This window comes from Bacillus rossius, chromosome 1 (genome assembly GCF_032445375.1).
Source record: "Bacillus rossius redtenbacheri isolate Brsri chromosome 1, Brsri_v3, whole genome shotgun sequence".
Classification (NCBI taxonomy): domain Eukaryota; kingdom Metazoa; phylum Arthropoda; class Insecta; order Phasmatodea; family Bacillidae; genus Bacillus; species Bacillus rossius.
The window spans coordinates 246,566,147-246,580,458 of NC_086330.1; the positions used below are offsets into that span (position 1 = coordinate 246,566,147).

Here is a 14,312-nt window from a genome sequence, read left to right on the forward strand (position 1 = left end):
GTCGTTCTGGGTAAGTGTATGAATGTGTTCGAATGTGCATTGTACATTTTCATTCTTGAAAAATAACCAGTGCTTAGAGTATTTATTAACTGAAGAAAATATAATGCTCTAAATTCTGCAAAAAAAAAAATATAAAAGTAACGTATAGCCACCAAATCTCAAGCTAAGCTACTAGCTATTACCCAAATAATCACGGTAATGAATCAAGGTTGCAACAGGTACCTCTAATTTTGGGGTATACTTTAAGCTGTAGCAACCCATGTTAATGCCCTCCTCTCTTGTTAAATGGTTTAATTAACAATTAATTATGGAATCATTCATGTTCAGTACATTGAATAGGTTTCCTGATATTTAAATAGCAGCTTTTTATTTCTTTTAAGAAGTATTCCCTTTTTTGCCATATGTTTTACTATCATAATCTTGCTTTATAGTGAATAAGTCCCTCTATGTTATATTTACTTGTTTGTTTATTTGTGTAGTTAAGTTTTTTTTGGATTCACATATTTTTTAAGGATTGCTTATTTTTTCTTTGTTCGTAATTGCATGTTAACATAATTTTCTTTTGTATATTTTTTTTTATTCTCACCATGATTCTTTGTCTGAAGGCGAGCAGGTGTGGTTGTTTGCCAGTTGCGTAATAGAGAGAGCCAGATAGTTCGGTAGCAGTGAAAAAGGAATCAGTGCTGTTCCCATGCTCCAGGATTGGCTGATATTTATTCCAGGTATTTTTTTTTTAATTATTTAAAAATAATGTCACAGATTTTGGGATTTTTTTCTTGTGATTTTTTGTTGGAAAAGCTTCATTGCGAGGTTTCGGAAACTTTTGTGCTGCTATGTTTTTGGTGGGATGTGCTGTGATTGGCTGAAGAGGTCGCGCACCTGCCACTTCCTTTGAGTTGCACGCATTGGCACATAGCTTTGTTAGGCAGCGTCTGAACTGTGTCAGGCGGTGGCTCACAAATAACAGATAAATGTTAATTTAGCTGCTGTGGTCTAAGCGCTACCTTATATATTCAACCTTCTTTTTCATAATTTCGAACTGAAACTAGAATTTTTTTTACCACAGTCGCAGGTATTTAGCCCACAACAATGATCGAGTGAACTCCATCTTTGTTCCGAGGACTACGTACTTCGGCTTGTACCATGAATTCGTGGGCAACTACGGGACATACTTGCAGACTATATTGGAATATTCACTCTTCAGTAGGTACCTGTAAATAGTCGACTTGCGTGTTTTGGAGTCTATTTTTGTAAATTCAACAGTCTGTATTTGTTCTCATGATCTGAAAAAGGTGACTACAATAATTTGCGAATATTTGTAAAATACTAATAAAAAACTATTAATATCAGTTGGTGTCCAAGAGAAGTTTATTCAAGTAACCAATCGTCTACAGTAACATTTAGTTTGGAACTTAAATATATGTTTTCATCATCCAATTAATTTCTGCAAGTATTCATGAAACATGTATGTCCACTCCAGGCTGAAGATTTTGAGCTAGTCAGGATCTGGGATGCGACAGAGTGATTAAAATAGCACCTGAAATCAGGCATAATAGTTCTTGAGCAAATTTACTAACTTATTCACTTAAACTTAAAACCAATGGAATTTGTAGGTGTTTTGTGGTGTTACAAAGAGGGAATGTACATTATTATTTTTGGAGAAAAATGTAACATTTTTTTTTTTGTAAATTGAATTTATCATGTAGGTCTTCTGACAGAGAACAATTCTAAACTTTTTTCTTTCAAATTCTCTGTAGTCGTAAAATTTTTAGCTATAGGGTTGTCTATTATCAACCCACTGAATCCATGCTGGTGAAACATCCAACCTCCACACCATAAACAAATAGAAAAGTAGAGTGTGGTTGACAATAGCTCCTGTAGGATTTTGATTGATTAATAATTTAATGAGAAGATCCATCAAGGCAACCACATACGTAGGGGTATTAAAATAGCAGTGTATTGCTATGAAGAATAGTTACAGGCAGGGTCAGTCATCTGTGCTTGTGCACATATGTGTGCCAGCCCTATGAGGCGAGACAAGGGTCAGTGGTTTGTTCTCAACGTCTGACATGACTCATATTAATGTGTGAATGCTGTGTTCATAAGTACTCAAGTATTTCTGTAGGTGGTATTTGAAGATGTTTGGATAAGGTAGCAAATAAGCACTACCTTGTTGGGATTCAGTCGTAACCTAACTCACTGGCCGTATTCCGGAACGAGTCCAAACTGTATCCCAGTAAGGGATCATATCAGCAGCCATTTTAATGAAAGGGGCCCTGTGTGAGGCTAGAAACTGGTTCCAACACATTCCAGCAGATGTTTGGCAACCATGAATACAAGTGTTACAGCATAAATCCTAGAGATCCATCGCACAAATTAAATGGTGTTTTTCTAATTTTCTCAAGTTCTTTTTAAGTTGAAATTTTTTATCTTTATGACCAATAAAGTGTAAAAAATTTATTCCAGGATAGTTTCGCTACCATAAAGTTTCATTTGGCACACTATTAGTTTAAATACGTCCCCCGATATTCACGAAATTGAATATATATCAGTTAATGGTGCCAGACGCGGGTCCGCCATCTGGACGAAATCAATGATAAAATGAGCTCTGCGCTTGCGTGGAATTTGGGCAACAGATAGGTCACAGATAGAACACCAAAATCCATTCCCTAAAAATTAGGGACTGGCCATGTAAAGGTGTAACATATTTAACAACTAAACCCTTATTTTTGTGTATTGGAATACCGGCCTGAGTCTGTTATAATTTGGGACTGCATAAAGTCCTTTCTGAGTACATTGTGCAACATAAATTCTAATGTTTGACTGTAACTTTCAAGAATTGACACACAACTTTTGAGAACAGGGTACGAACTTGAAGCAGGAAAGGCCACTGACCTTTGCACTGGAAGGAAGAAGATGGTGTGGTCAGCAGCAGCTTGTCTCTCATGAAGGCCGGCTCCGCACATCGGGCAATCCCTGGTTCCACGTAGTCCCTCTTCACCCACTCGGCCAGCCACTGCAGGGAGCAGTCGCAGTAGAAGGGGTTTGCGCCAAGAGCCCTGCACACAAGTGCAGTAGCGACTGTCAGCACTTGCCATGACCTTGACTTTCTCATCACTACTACAAGTGCCTGAGGTTTTACTGTTGTACTGAGGTTTAGTATACAATAGTTCCTCCGAGCTCTGCATTCTGAGTGTGATGTATGTGTCGGTGTCCGCATCTTGGATTGTTACGTCATGGTGGCCATCTTGGATGACCTTGACCTTGACCTTTGACCTTTGTCCCTTCTGCCATCTTTGATGACTTCATTTCCACCATTTTAAATTATGATTTCATGTACACCATCTGAATTCCAGAACTTTCTGCCATCTTGGAATCAAGCACTTCACTCCCAAAATTTGGCACTTTTCATTATAGTTGCAACATTAAGCATCCCACTCCCAAGTGTTGCACTTTTCGTTATGGTTGAACATTCCCGCAATTTTGAATTATGACTTCATGTCCCCCATTTTTAAAAGATGATGTCATGGTTGCCATCTAAAAATTCTGTAATTATTAAGCTATAACTTTCGAAAAATTTTTAAAATTTATAAAAAAAAATTTAATTGCAATTTTAATAAATAAGCGCACCTACATCATGGAGTTCTCGGTTCAAATCTGGTGAGGGCAAAAAAATGGCGACAGTGTCCTTCCTTCATGGAGGCTACCAGCAGACTGACCTTCCACCACTTATACTTATAACACAGGTCAACTCAAGAACTGGTTGGCTACAAACTAACATCTAAACTGGTGACCTTGTTTACAAAGTGATAATATAGTATGTACAAAACATACACAAATCTATTTTCTGTAAAAAAAAATTAAGTTTCGAACTGACAATTTTGAGTTTAACAACTGGCAAACAAATTGACCTGTTAATGTTCTTACTAAACTATGTCAGCTCACTTTACAGAACTGCCTTTGTTTCATCACTAAGCTTTGCAAGTAAACTGGTATTGTGGGCTGTTACAAAAATGAAAATTGTTCTCAACAAAATTTCCAAATATGCATGCAACCAAACGTATTGATCTAGTTGAAAAGGCAAGATATTGCTTTACCATTACCAAAAAGGTTGACATGTTGCACAGTAGACATATATCTAATATTTTTCCAAGCAAGATTGCGGAGGAAGGGGTTAGTTTTATGATCTCTGCTTCTTGTAGTGTATCCAGAGTCTGTGTTGCTTGAACAACATTATTGATAACAATATTATATAATTACATGATACAATTTTTTAAACTATGGTTTTTGATTCGATATTACTTTGAGGATCTCATTTTGTAGGGATGGGAAAGTTGCATCCCCTCCACTATATTCTTCCCCTAGATAGTCTTGCAGAGTTGGGTCAAAACTGCACAAAGATGTTCTGAGGACTGGTAGCCAAAGAACATAAAACAACTTTAAGTGTTTACAAGTTACAACCATAATGTAAGTTCTCTAAATAATGTTGAATACAAAGGCATCATGTACATTGCTAGCCAGTACAAGCTTGTGCAGCTGAACTAGTTTCATCCTCAAGTACCGGTACTGTTTAGTGTGTAGGTACTGTGAGTGGAAGAGTACTTCAGGATATAATGGAATTTCAGATGAGATTAGATCCATACCAGGTGGAAAGTAATTCATTATCAACAAACTAGTAGCAAAAAAAATAACCCACCTTTGACACTTCATCACTACATGTGTGGCTTACTCAAAAATACAGTCATGCCAATGTGACTCATGCAAGTTTTCCTGCTAGTTGCTTGTGCCATAGTTGTACAAACAAAACATACAACATCTGTGTATAAGTACAATACTTAGCTACTATGCTTTTGGTCTCTTAAAAGTATTTAACTTGAATCGGCTGCTTTGAACTGATGGCTGACATTTAATGTGGGATTTTAGATCTCATGTTGACATAAGCAGAGTGATTATTTAAATCAGGGGTCTCCAAACATGTTAGCCCAGGGCCACTGTCTCCTCCACTAAGTCCCAAGGGCCGGCAGCTAGCTAGGTCATCACACCAACTGGTACAACAACAGTGGGCTGGATACCGGGCATGCCTGGGACCACAGGTGGTGCTTGCGGACCGGTGTTGGTCCATGAGAAGTATTTTGGAGACCCCTGGTTTAAATGACTGATAAAATGAGCAAATAACAAAAGAAAAAAGGTGAGGAAGTCTTTCAGTACTTGCCAGTGATGTGTAAACATCTAACCTTGGTAATGAGCAAATTCATGTGTTGTCACATTGCAAATAAACTTGTAATACAAAACTTGGATAACTAATTTAATGTAAAATTCTTTAAAATAATGCTGAATATGATAAATATACGAAAAGTATTGATTTTAGGGAAAAACTTAAAAAATATTTGCCCTTTTTGAAACCTAACTATTCATCAGTTTAACAAGATGGCACTATCGATTTCTCAGAGCTAGCCAAACAACAGGAGTAATGAATGTGTCGCATGTAAACGCCTCAATGCTGAACTTGTGACCTTTCCCAACAGATCGGAATTACCATTGCCTGAATTTTTGAGGTTATACTTCATTATTTATTTATTTATTTATTTTTATTTATTTATTTGTTACATGCCACACCAACAGCACAAGGCTCCAACGGTGGGCACAACATGTAAGACATGTAAAAAAAACAAATACAGTAACAGAACAGAACAGAACAATAAATTATAAGAACAACAAAAATTAGGACAAACAAAGACAAGACAACATAACATACAAATATCCATATGAGTGCTTAACTTCTGAAAAGTACTTAAAATAACAAAAATGTTTCATGAGAGTAATAAATGTATAAATACAGAACATATAATATTATGTGGAAAAATACAGTTGGTATCCTTAGATTAATACATCTGGTATTAAATAATTTAGGTAATAACATTAGAGCATAAAGATAATTAATCTTTGGATGCCGAAATAATAATTTTTTTAACAAGTTTTTTCTCTCTGGTAGGTTGTAAGTGATTAACATACATATTAAAATTGTTAACAAGTCTATATATAATATCATTTGTATTTAAAAGTGTGCACAAAAAAGGTGGGTTACGGCTATTAAAAGAAGGAATTTTAATGCCAGTAACATCAAATATATGAGGACATATAAGATTACCATAATAACAATGGAAGACAAAAATGGCATCTAAGATATTTCTTCTAGTTGATAATGAACCAAGGAGGGAATTTAAATCTATGTTATTGATGGTATTTAATTTTTTGTTAATATAGTCAGATACTTTAGATTGAATCCTGTCAAGCTTTTCAATATCAGTGTTATTGATGCTGTTCCATATAATAGAACCATATTCAAGTTTTGATCTTATTAGAGCTGTATAGAGGGAGAGAATAGAGTCAATATTGGAGGTGTTAAAGGTGATAAATTTAATTAGACCAAGTATTTTGTTAGATACCGAGATAATGTTTTCAATGTGAAGATGAAAAAATAGTTTTTGATCCAGTAAAATTCCTAGGTCTTTGACATGTTGAGATTTTTTAATAGGTGAGTTATCAAGTTTGTATTCATATTGCAATGGGTAGGTTTTTCTAGAGAAGGTAATGATAACAGTTTTTTCCATGTTTAGATTGACCAAATTATTTGTGCACCAATTTGCAATTTCTGTAATATCACATTGTAGAAGATAGCTGTCATGATATGAAGAGATTTTTCTATATATCTTTAAGTCATCGGCAAAAAGAGTGCCAACTGAGTTCTTTAATCCAGATATTATATCATCAATGTAGATATTGAAAAGTAAAGGAGATAGTGTGCCACCTTGCGGGACGCCAGAAGGAGTTGGGTGGAGATCTGAACTTATATTCTGTACTGAAACATAAAAGTTTCTGTTATTTAAATAGCTTGTTAACCATGATAAATATTTATCACTTAGCCCAATTTTGGAACATTTACTTAGTAGTATTTGATGATTAACAGTGTCGAAAGCTTTAGCTAAATCAAAGTAACAAACATCTACTTGACCACGTGTGATGACTTCTGAATAAATAGGATTAAGAAAGGAGACTAAGTTTGTCATGGTTGTTTTACCTGTTCTGAACCCATGCTGTGAATCAGACAATCTATTATTTACGTTAAACGCTAAGTGTTTAAATATTATTTTGTCAAAAATTTTGGCAAATCCATTTAACAGGGATATAGGCCTATAATTTGAAACAATAGAAGTTTTGCCCTTTTTGTGTACAGGAATAACCTTGGCAATTTTCCATTTATCAGGGTAGATGCTATTTAGAATACTGAAATTATATATATGCTGTAAGAGAGGAGCAAGGATTAAGGAGCAACCTTTGATGATAAAATTTGGTATGTTATCAGGTCCTGTGGACAATGTAGATTTTAAGGTTTTTATACTCCATAGGACTAAACTAATCGAGATATTAGACATTGGAATATTGTATGAACAACAAGGAGATATGTTTTGGTTATTTGTGTTATTTGTAGTAACATAAACACTTGAAAAATATTCAGCAAAGGAATTTGCAATTAAATAATTATTATCCGTAATTGAGTTATTAATTTTAATTGAGGGATGCTGACTATAACCCTTTCTCATTATTTTAACATAATTCCAAAATTTTTTAGGGTTTTGCTTAATTTTATTGTTAATATTACAAAGCCAGTTTGTTTTATCCCTACACATAAGTGATTTAGTTTCCTTACGGTAATCTGAGAATAATAAATAGTAAAAAGGATTCAGATTTCGTTTATATAATTTATGATAGTGCGATTTCTTCTTAAGAGATTTTATTAGTTGGTTGGAATACCATAGGGGATATTTTTTAGCCTTTTTAATAGTAGTAGGTACAAATAAATCTATAAGATCATTCATTGTACACGTTAAGTAGTCAACCATGGTATTTATATTTTTAGAATTGTATAAAATTGACCAGTCATGGTCCCTAAGAGCAATAAAAAGGCCGAGATAGTCACCAATCTTATAGTTTTTATATGAAGACGGTGTATTATCGTTTATTGACATATCAAATTGGAAGTTTATCTCTAATGCAGGATGAAAGCTATCTTCTTTAACTAGTGGTTCCAGAGCTTTGCTAACCAGACATGATTCAATATTAGTGAGACATAGGTCCAAGAGTTGGGCCGAAGGTTGAGTTTGATTAAGCTGAATTAAACCTCTTGCTGATACAAAGTTGATTAATGATCTGGCTTTCGACTTAATATTTGAATGAACTATATTTTGGGTATGTAATTGAGGCCAGACAATGCCTGGAACATTAAAATCACCAATTATTAATAAAGAGACATCAGAATTCACAAACTTATCTTCAAGGGCCTCAAAGTATGAAGTGTAAGCTGAAGGAGTTGTTTGAGGGGGAATATAGATATTCCCAATGATTAAAGGTTTATCATGTGTTCTTATATTTATCCAGACAGCTTCTATTCCTGGATAGTCATATTCATGCGTAGATGTTACATTTTTGAATTTATGTTTATTAACAGCAGTCAGGACACCACCACCTCTACTCTTCAAAGTTAATACAGGGTCCCTATCAGATCTGTAAATAAGGTAATTATTGTTGAAATAATGAGAATTCAGACTATTATCGGTGAACCAAGTTTCAGTTAGACATACTAAATCATTATCACTACGCGAGATGTTTTCAAAAAATTCAATTGCTTTGGTTCTCAAGCCTCTTACATTCTGATAAAATAAAATAAACTCCTCATTTTTAAGTTTCACACTGAACTAGTGAGAAGCCCCTCCAGGCGCTAAGGCAGAAGTAGGAGCAGATGTAGGCTTAGAAATAGCAGTAGAATTAGTTGCGATGTTGCAGGTAGAGGTGTTTAGTTCCTCGGTAGTGGATGAGTTGCTCAAGATTTGTTCTGGGTGTAATTTACCATAGAAGGGGCTTATTAGGCAGCCGCTGGGCCAAAACACAATGTTATTAATTCGACTGAAGTCCTCTTCTAAAACCTGAACATGGAAGGAGGCATATGAATTGAATTTAGTTTTCATCTTCGTTACTTTAATATGATCTAAGTTCAGTTCACTTATATATGCGTTGAAGGTGAAATTTAGTATGTACCAGAAATGCATTGAAATAAGCACACATTACGCAACGAAAATTCAACAGGTTGAAATTCCAATGTGTATGCTAAAGCCATGAATCAAAGTCATCAAGATAGCAGACCCACGTGTGGCAATATGTGAACATCGTGGGAGGTAATTAGTGTATTGGTGTGTCAAAGTAAATTTTATGGTAGTGAAACTATCCTATAATACATTTTGTAAACTTGAATAGTCATATGATCTAATTGAAACTTAAAAAATAACTATAATTTATTAGCCACGAAAATTGTGTTACATCAAATATGGCATCTAAAATATTCAACACTTTTTTGGTTCTCTAATGCGGCTCTATGTTTAATGTATTTTTCAAACTAAAAGTTGCAGTCCAATAGATACATTAAAACAAAATTAACCTAAAAATTTTAAAACACATTTTATAACACTAGGTATATGTTGACATTGACCAGGGCTTCGCCTTCCATAAGCCCAATGTGCTTCGCCCCACTTCAGGCCCCCCCCCCTCCCTCCATCACCTTCTATTCAAAACTCCAGCCGAGTGTGTATCCGCCCACAAGAGGCGAGTAGAGTCTGTGACATGCAGCCCTAATTTTAATTACTATAATTTGTAATTTGACTTATATTTTTTTAATCCCCCGTATCTTGTTTTCTTTCAGGTTAAAGAACGACCAAGCAGCGCAAGGCGCAAACACATTCTAAACCCACCCTTATGCAGGCCATTTTATTTTTTCACTTAATAAATAATTTCTAATATAAGTAAATGTTATTAACACTTAACAGTTAATTGTATTTTATCATTCAGTGCTCAAGTGGTTCTGTTGTGTTATCTGTTTCCTCATGTAATCATAAACTGGCTAACAGTAGTTCAACTGCTTCCTGCCGCCATGACACCCGGACCACGGCCCAGTCTCTCTCATCCACTGCCCAGGGTAAGACGCAGCTTATGAACCTCATCAACTTCACCATTTAGTTCCAGCTGATCTCTTAACATCTGCCATCGTTAATATCTTTTTAATCATTTTTCTCCATCTTCAAGGCCTACCCCGGGTGGTAGACAGTTTAATTAATTGAAGTCCTAGAGGACATTTTAAATCAAACGACGCGACTTAATTTCTAGGCCAGGCCACGTGGTGTTCTCGTCTGCTCCTAAACCGGTTGAATTGCCGTTGGCATCTTTCATAGCTAATTACGTAATGTATTCTTTCATAGTAGTTGTGAGCACTCGTGTATGACTTGACCAGAATAAAACCCTTCGACCGGACCTGTGAGCACTTGAATGTGCAACCATGTATGCTTCCTGCACAGGAGACCGGTGCATGAGGGACGCCCTAAGAGCCCACCAATGTTCGTCACTTGGTAGTGTAACAGCGTACCCGCCGCTCAGAGTGGGCTGACAGGGTAGACTTTAACGCAGTGTAGGGGGAATCGAGCCTAGCACCCACACGGGCCACATCATGAGTCGCAAGCTGGGTCCACGTGTCCATCCACTTAGTGGCACCCATGTCCGCGACCCATAACGCTCCTAATTAACTACGTAAATTTCCCACAACACCAATGTATGTACATTTGTTTTTGTTTAAATGACAGAAATCAGTCCGTAAATACTTTCTACAAACAAATCTTAACCTTATTGAACTAATTCAACTTTTCAGATTCAACAGTTAAAATTTCATCACAAAATTCTTTTGTAAAACATGATGTCGAATATATGTAGGCCAACAATTTGTTGTGTCTCTACAGTATGACAAATGCTAAACCATCTCTTTATTTTAATGTTAACTAAAAATTGTCAAAATTGACATGTTTATTTTTAAGGTGTCGTTATTTATTTTGAGGGCTATAAATTATAATATAAAGTATTAATGGATACTTTACAATTATAAAGTTTACTTTGGCAAACGCTTATTACAACCCTTGTTTTTCGTGAAAGTATACACACACAAACATATTTACACACACACAGATGAATCACATGGGTCCACCATCTTTTCGAGATTTCTGAGACTTCCAAGATGGCGGCACAGTACAATTATGTTCCAATTGACTTCCGTTCCATTCACAAAATTACTCCTACCAAATTCTGTACCTATACCGAGAGAAAAGATGTTTACTTATCAAAACATTGATTCGACTAAATGTCTGTATTAATTTCCCCCACTATTCCAATTTTACCTTATATAAAATTAAGAATTTCCAATTATTTTTAAAGTTAAAAAGTCATTATTTCCAACTCATATTCACACAATTATAAAAAATAAAAAAATTACTATTGTTTAATTTTCTATAATAACATTTTTATTAATTCCATTTTCTAAATGTATTATTGCAACCATGGAAATTCTTTTAGCAGTTAGAAAATGGTATAGTTCTAAAGGAAATTAATTTTATATTTTATTATTTTCTAATTACTCTTGTGTATTGTTTTCTCTGACCTTTTTAAGTTTTACATTATTTTCCGGAACTGTAGCAACCCTGATGTTAGCTAAAATATTAAAAATTATCAAGGAATGAAGAAATAATATGGTTACTGTATTACCAGCCACTTGTCAAGCAGTGAGGACCAGTCCATGAGATACGGGCCTACATATCATGACTCGTGAAACCATTGAAGTCCAAATCAGACATGGTTCTCAGTACAGCATTTGGGTAGGAGTACTTTTGTGAAAATGGAACAGAATTCGATGAACGGAAATGTATCGCAAATATAACGGATCCACGTGTAGCAACATAAACCCATATATAGTCACTTTCGTAAATATTAGGGAACATACCAAACATATTTGTGTGCCAAATGAAACTTTATGACAGTGAAACTACCTTGGAATATATTTGGTAAACTAAAATAATCATAGTAAAAAGTAATCACAAGTTTTAAAATACCTAAGAAAATTGGCTTTACAATGATAATAATACAGATTCTCCTTCTAAATTCCCAAAAAGCTTAGGAGCACGCTGGTAGTGCGCTCTTGTAATCCTCAAGGAATGTAGTTCACATCTCATGAGTGGAAAAAATAATATTTTTTTTTTTACTTTTTAAATAACATTACAAAATAATGTAATTTAATGTATAAAGAGCTCAATGAGGTTAAGGATTGTTCGTAGAAGGTATTCACAGACTGACTTCAGTCGTTTAAGCCAAAAAAAATATACAAACACATACTTTATTGTTATAATCACTACATAGTATAAAACAAAGTTGCTTCCCACTGTCTGTCTGTCCCTATGTATGCTTAGATCTTTAAAACTACGCAACAGATTTTGATGAGGTTTTTTTTATACATCGAGTGATACAAGAGGAAGGTTTATGTGTATAATACATGCATAATAGAGTAGAGAAACACTGATAATTTTAGAGGTTTCTAATGTGATGTCGTAAATAAACACATTTTTTTGCTCTTACATTGCAAATGCTGGCTGAACCCTACGAGACAGATCATGTTGTTGATAATTGTTGATTATCTTTTGTTTTTAGTCAAATGAATAGTAAGAAAAATTTTTTTATTTAATTATCGAAAATCGTAGTTTAAGGTAAGGTATTTAAGTTAAAAAAAGAACTGAATAGAATAGGTATATTTTGTTGTTGATATTTGTTGATTATCTTTTGTTTTTAGTCTATGTATATTTATAATTAGTATATTTAGTATCGGCATTGCACCTGTGAGAAGCCGGGGCGGGTCCCTAGTATGTTATAAAAATTTTCAGGTAATATTTCAGTAATGCCATAGAAGTATAACTTCTAACCTTTGCGGAGACTTTAAAGTATTAACTGTTTAGTGAATTTTAACAATATGGACAGTATTTTAATAAAGTTCCCTGTCGAAAATCAGGTCAAAAGCCGGGGTTTGGTATTTTTTCAAGTCTTATCGGAGCCATGCTGCTATCTGTGTGTGATTCGCATCTTGAAATTTTGGTATGTACTTGAAAAGTGTATATTTTATTGATCGTTATGTTTATCATGCTCAGCATTATTTTAAAGAATTATACTTTAAATTTTGTGTCTGCGTTTTGTATTATCATTTTATTTGCAACATGAACCACATGAGAACACACGAATTTGCTCATTGCTGAGCTTAGATGTTTGCACATCCCTGGCGAGTACTGAAAGTCTCGCTTTTAGTATTTTTATTTATAGTAATATTACTGTACCAAACACAACTGATACTTACAAATGTGTAATAGCATGAAGGTCATCAAAACTTCCTTCTGGAATCATTGAAATGTCATTACCATGTAGAGAGCTGAAAAGAATAAAAATACTAAGTTAATTTCAGTAATAATACAATAATATAACACTATACACAGTCAGTTATAATATTTTCAAACCAAACATTCTCTCACTACTTCATAGTTTTATTATTAAATAATGACTTAAGTCCTGCCCTGATAGCAGAAATAGGTAATGAGAACAATTCAGTTGAATATACCAGTGGGACAGATATTTTGCTTTCTATTGTGACAGCTATAATTTTTACTGATTGCAGAAGAGTTGGTAATGGCCCAGCATTAAAATTTAATGCATTAAAATCACAAATGGTTTTATCCTTGTGGGTAATAACTTCACATCTCACTTAGCAAACTACTCTGTTCTGAACTTTGTTGCAGCAAGCTTATAAAAATTGTGTTCAGCTAGAGAAGCAGCAGTACTTGGAAGACCAAGCGGTGCAGTGACCACAACAGACTTGCCAGTGGTGATCACAGCCGACTGTACTCACATGATCCGGAGAGACTTCAAGCCAGCCAGCGAGTCCCTCTCTACACACTGAAGCTTGTTGTAGCTGATGATCCTGAGGATCAAGATGGTCATAGTTAAAATACTTCATCAATTTGGTTGCAGTGTACTTAAAATTAGTCTGTGTCTCAGGAATTTTATGCCTGCAAGAAAACTGCGAAAGTACTTACAGGGTGGACAGCTTGGTGAGGTTCACAAACGAGAAGTTGGACAGTACTGATATCTGGTTGTTGCTCAGATCTCTAAAGTGGAAAACAAAAAAAATTACACATAATATTATTGACTCTTTGTTATATTATCAGCGCATCACATGGAGATTAATTTTCACAATAGATAAATTTTAAGAAGTTATGGACCACTAAGTTGCACATGCAAGTTCCTTTTTTAAAAGACGAATCAAACTATTTAAAGTAAAAAGGTATTGAAAGCACATTTCTTACGAAGTTCAGTTTAAATTAAGTCTATAGGAGCAGAATCTTTTCCATCAA

The 14,312-nt window shown here is 34.7% G+C and overlaps 1 protein-coding gene across 4 annotated transcripts in view; it reads right to left on the minus strand.

Annotated features, from left to right (window-relative positions):
* The window catches only part of LOC134527439 (protein slit), a 1,108,315-nt gene that overhangs the window by 19,944 nt on the left and 1,074,059 nt on the right, over window positions 1–14,312 (minus strand). For all 4 annotated transcript variants that reach the window (XM_063360124.1, XM_063360123.1, XM_063360122.1 and 1 more), the window contains exons 22-25: window positions 13,995–14,066; window positions 13,808–13,879; window positions 13,262–13,333; window positions 2,896–3,059 (exon numbers count right to left, since the gene is read on the minus strand). In XM_063360124.1, the coding sequence (XP_063216194.1) occupies window positions 2,896–3,059; window positions 13,262–13,333; window positions 13,808–13,879; window positions 13,995–14,066 (380 nt within the window). The remainder of the gene's footprint in view (window positions 1–2,895; window positions 3,060–13,261; window positions 13,334–13,807; window positions 13,880–13,994; window positions 14,067–14,312) is intronic.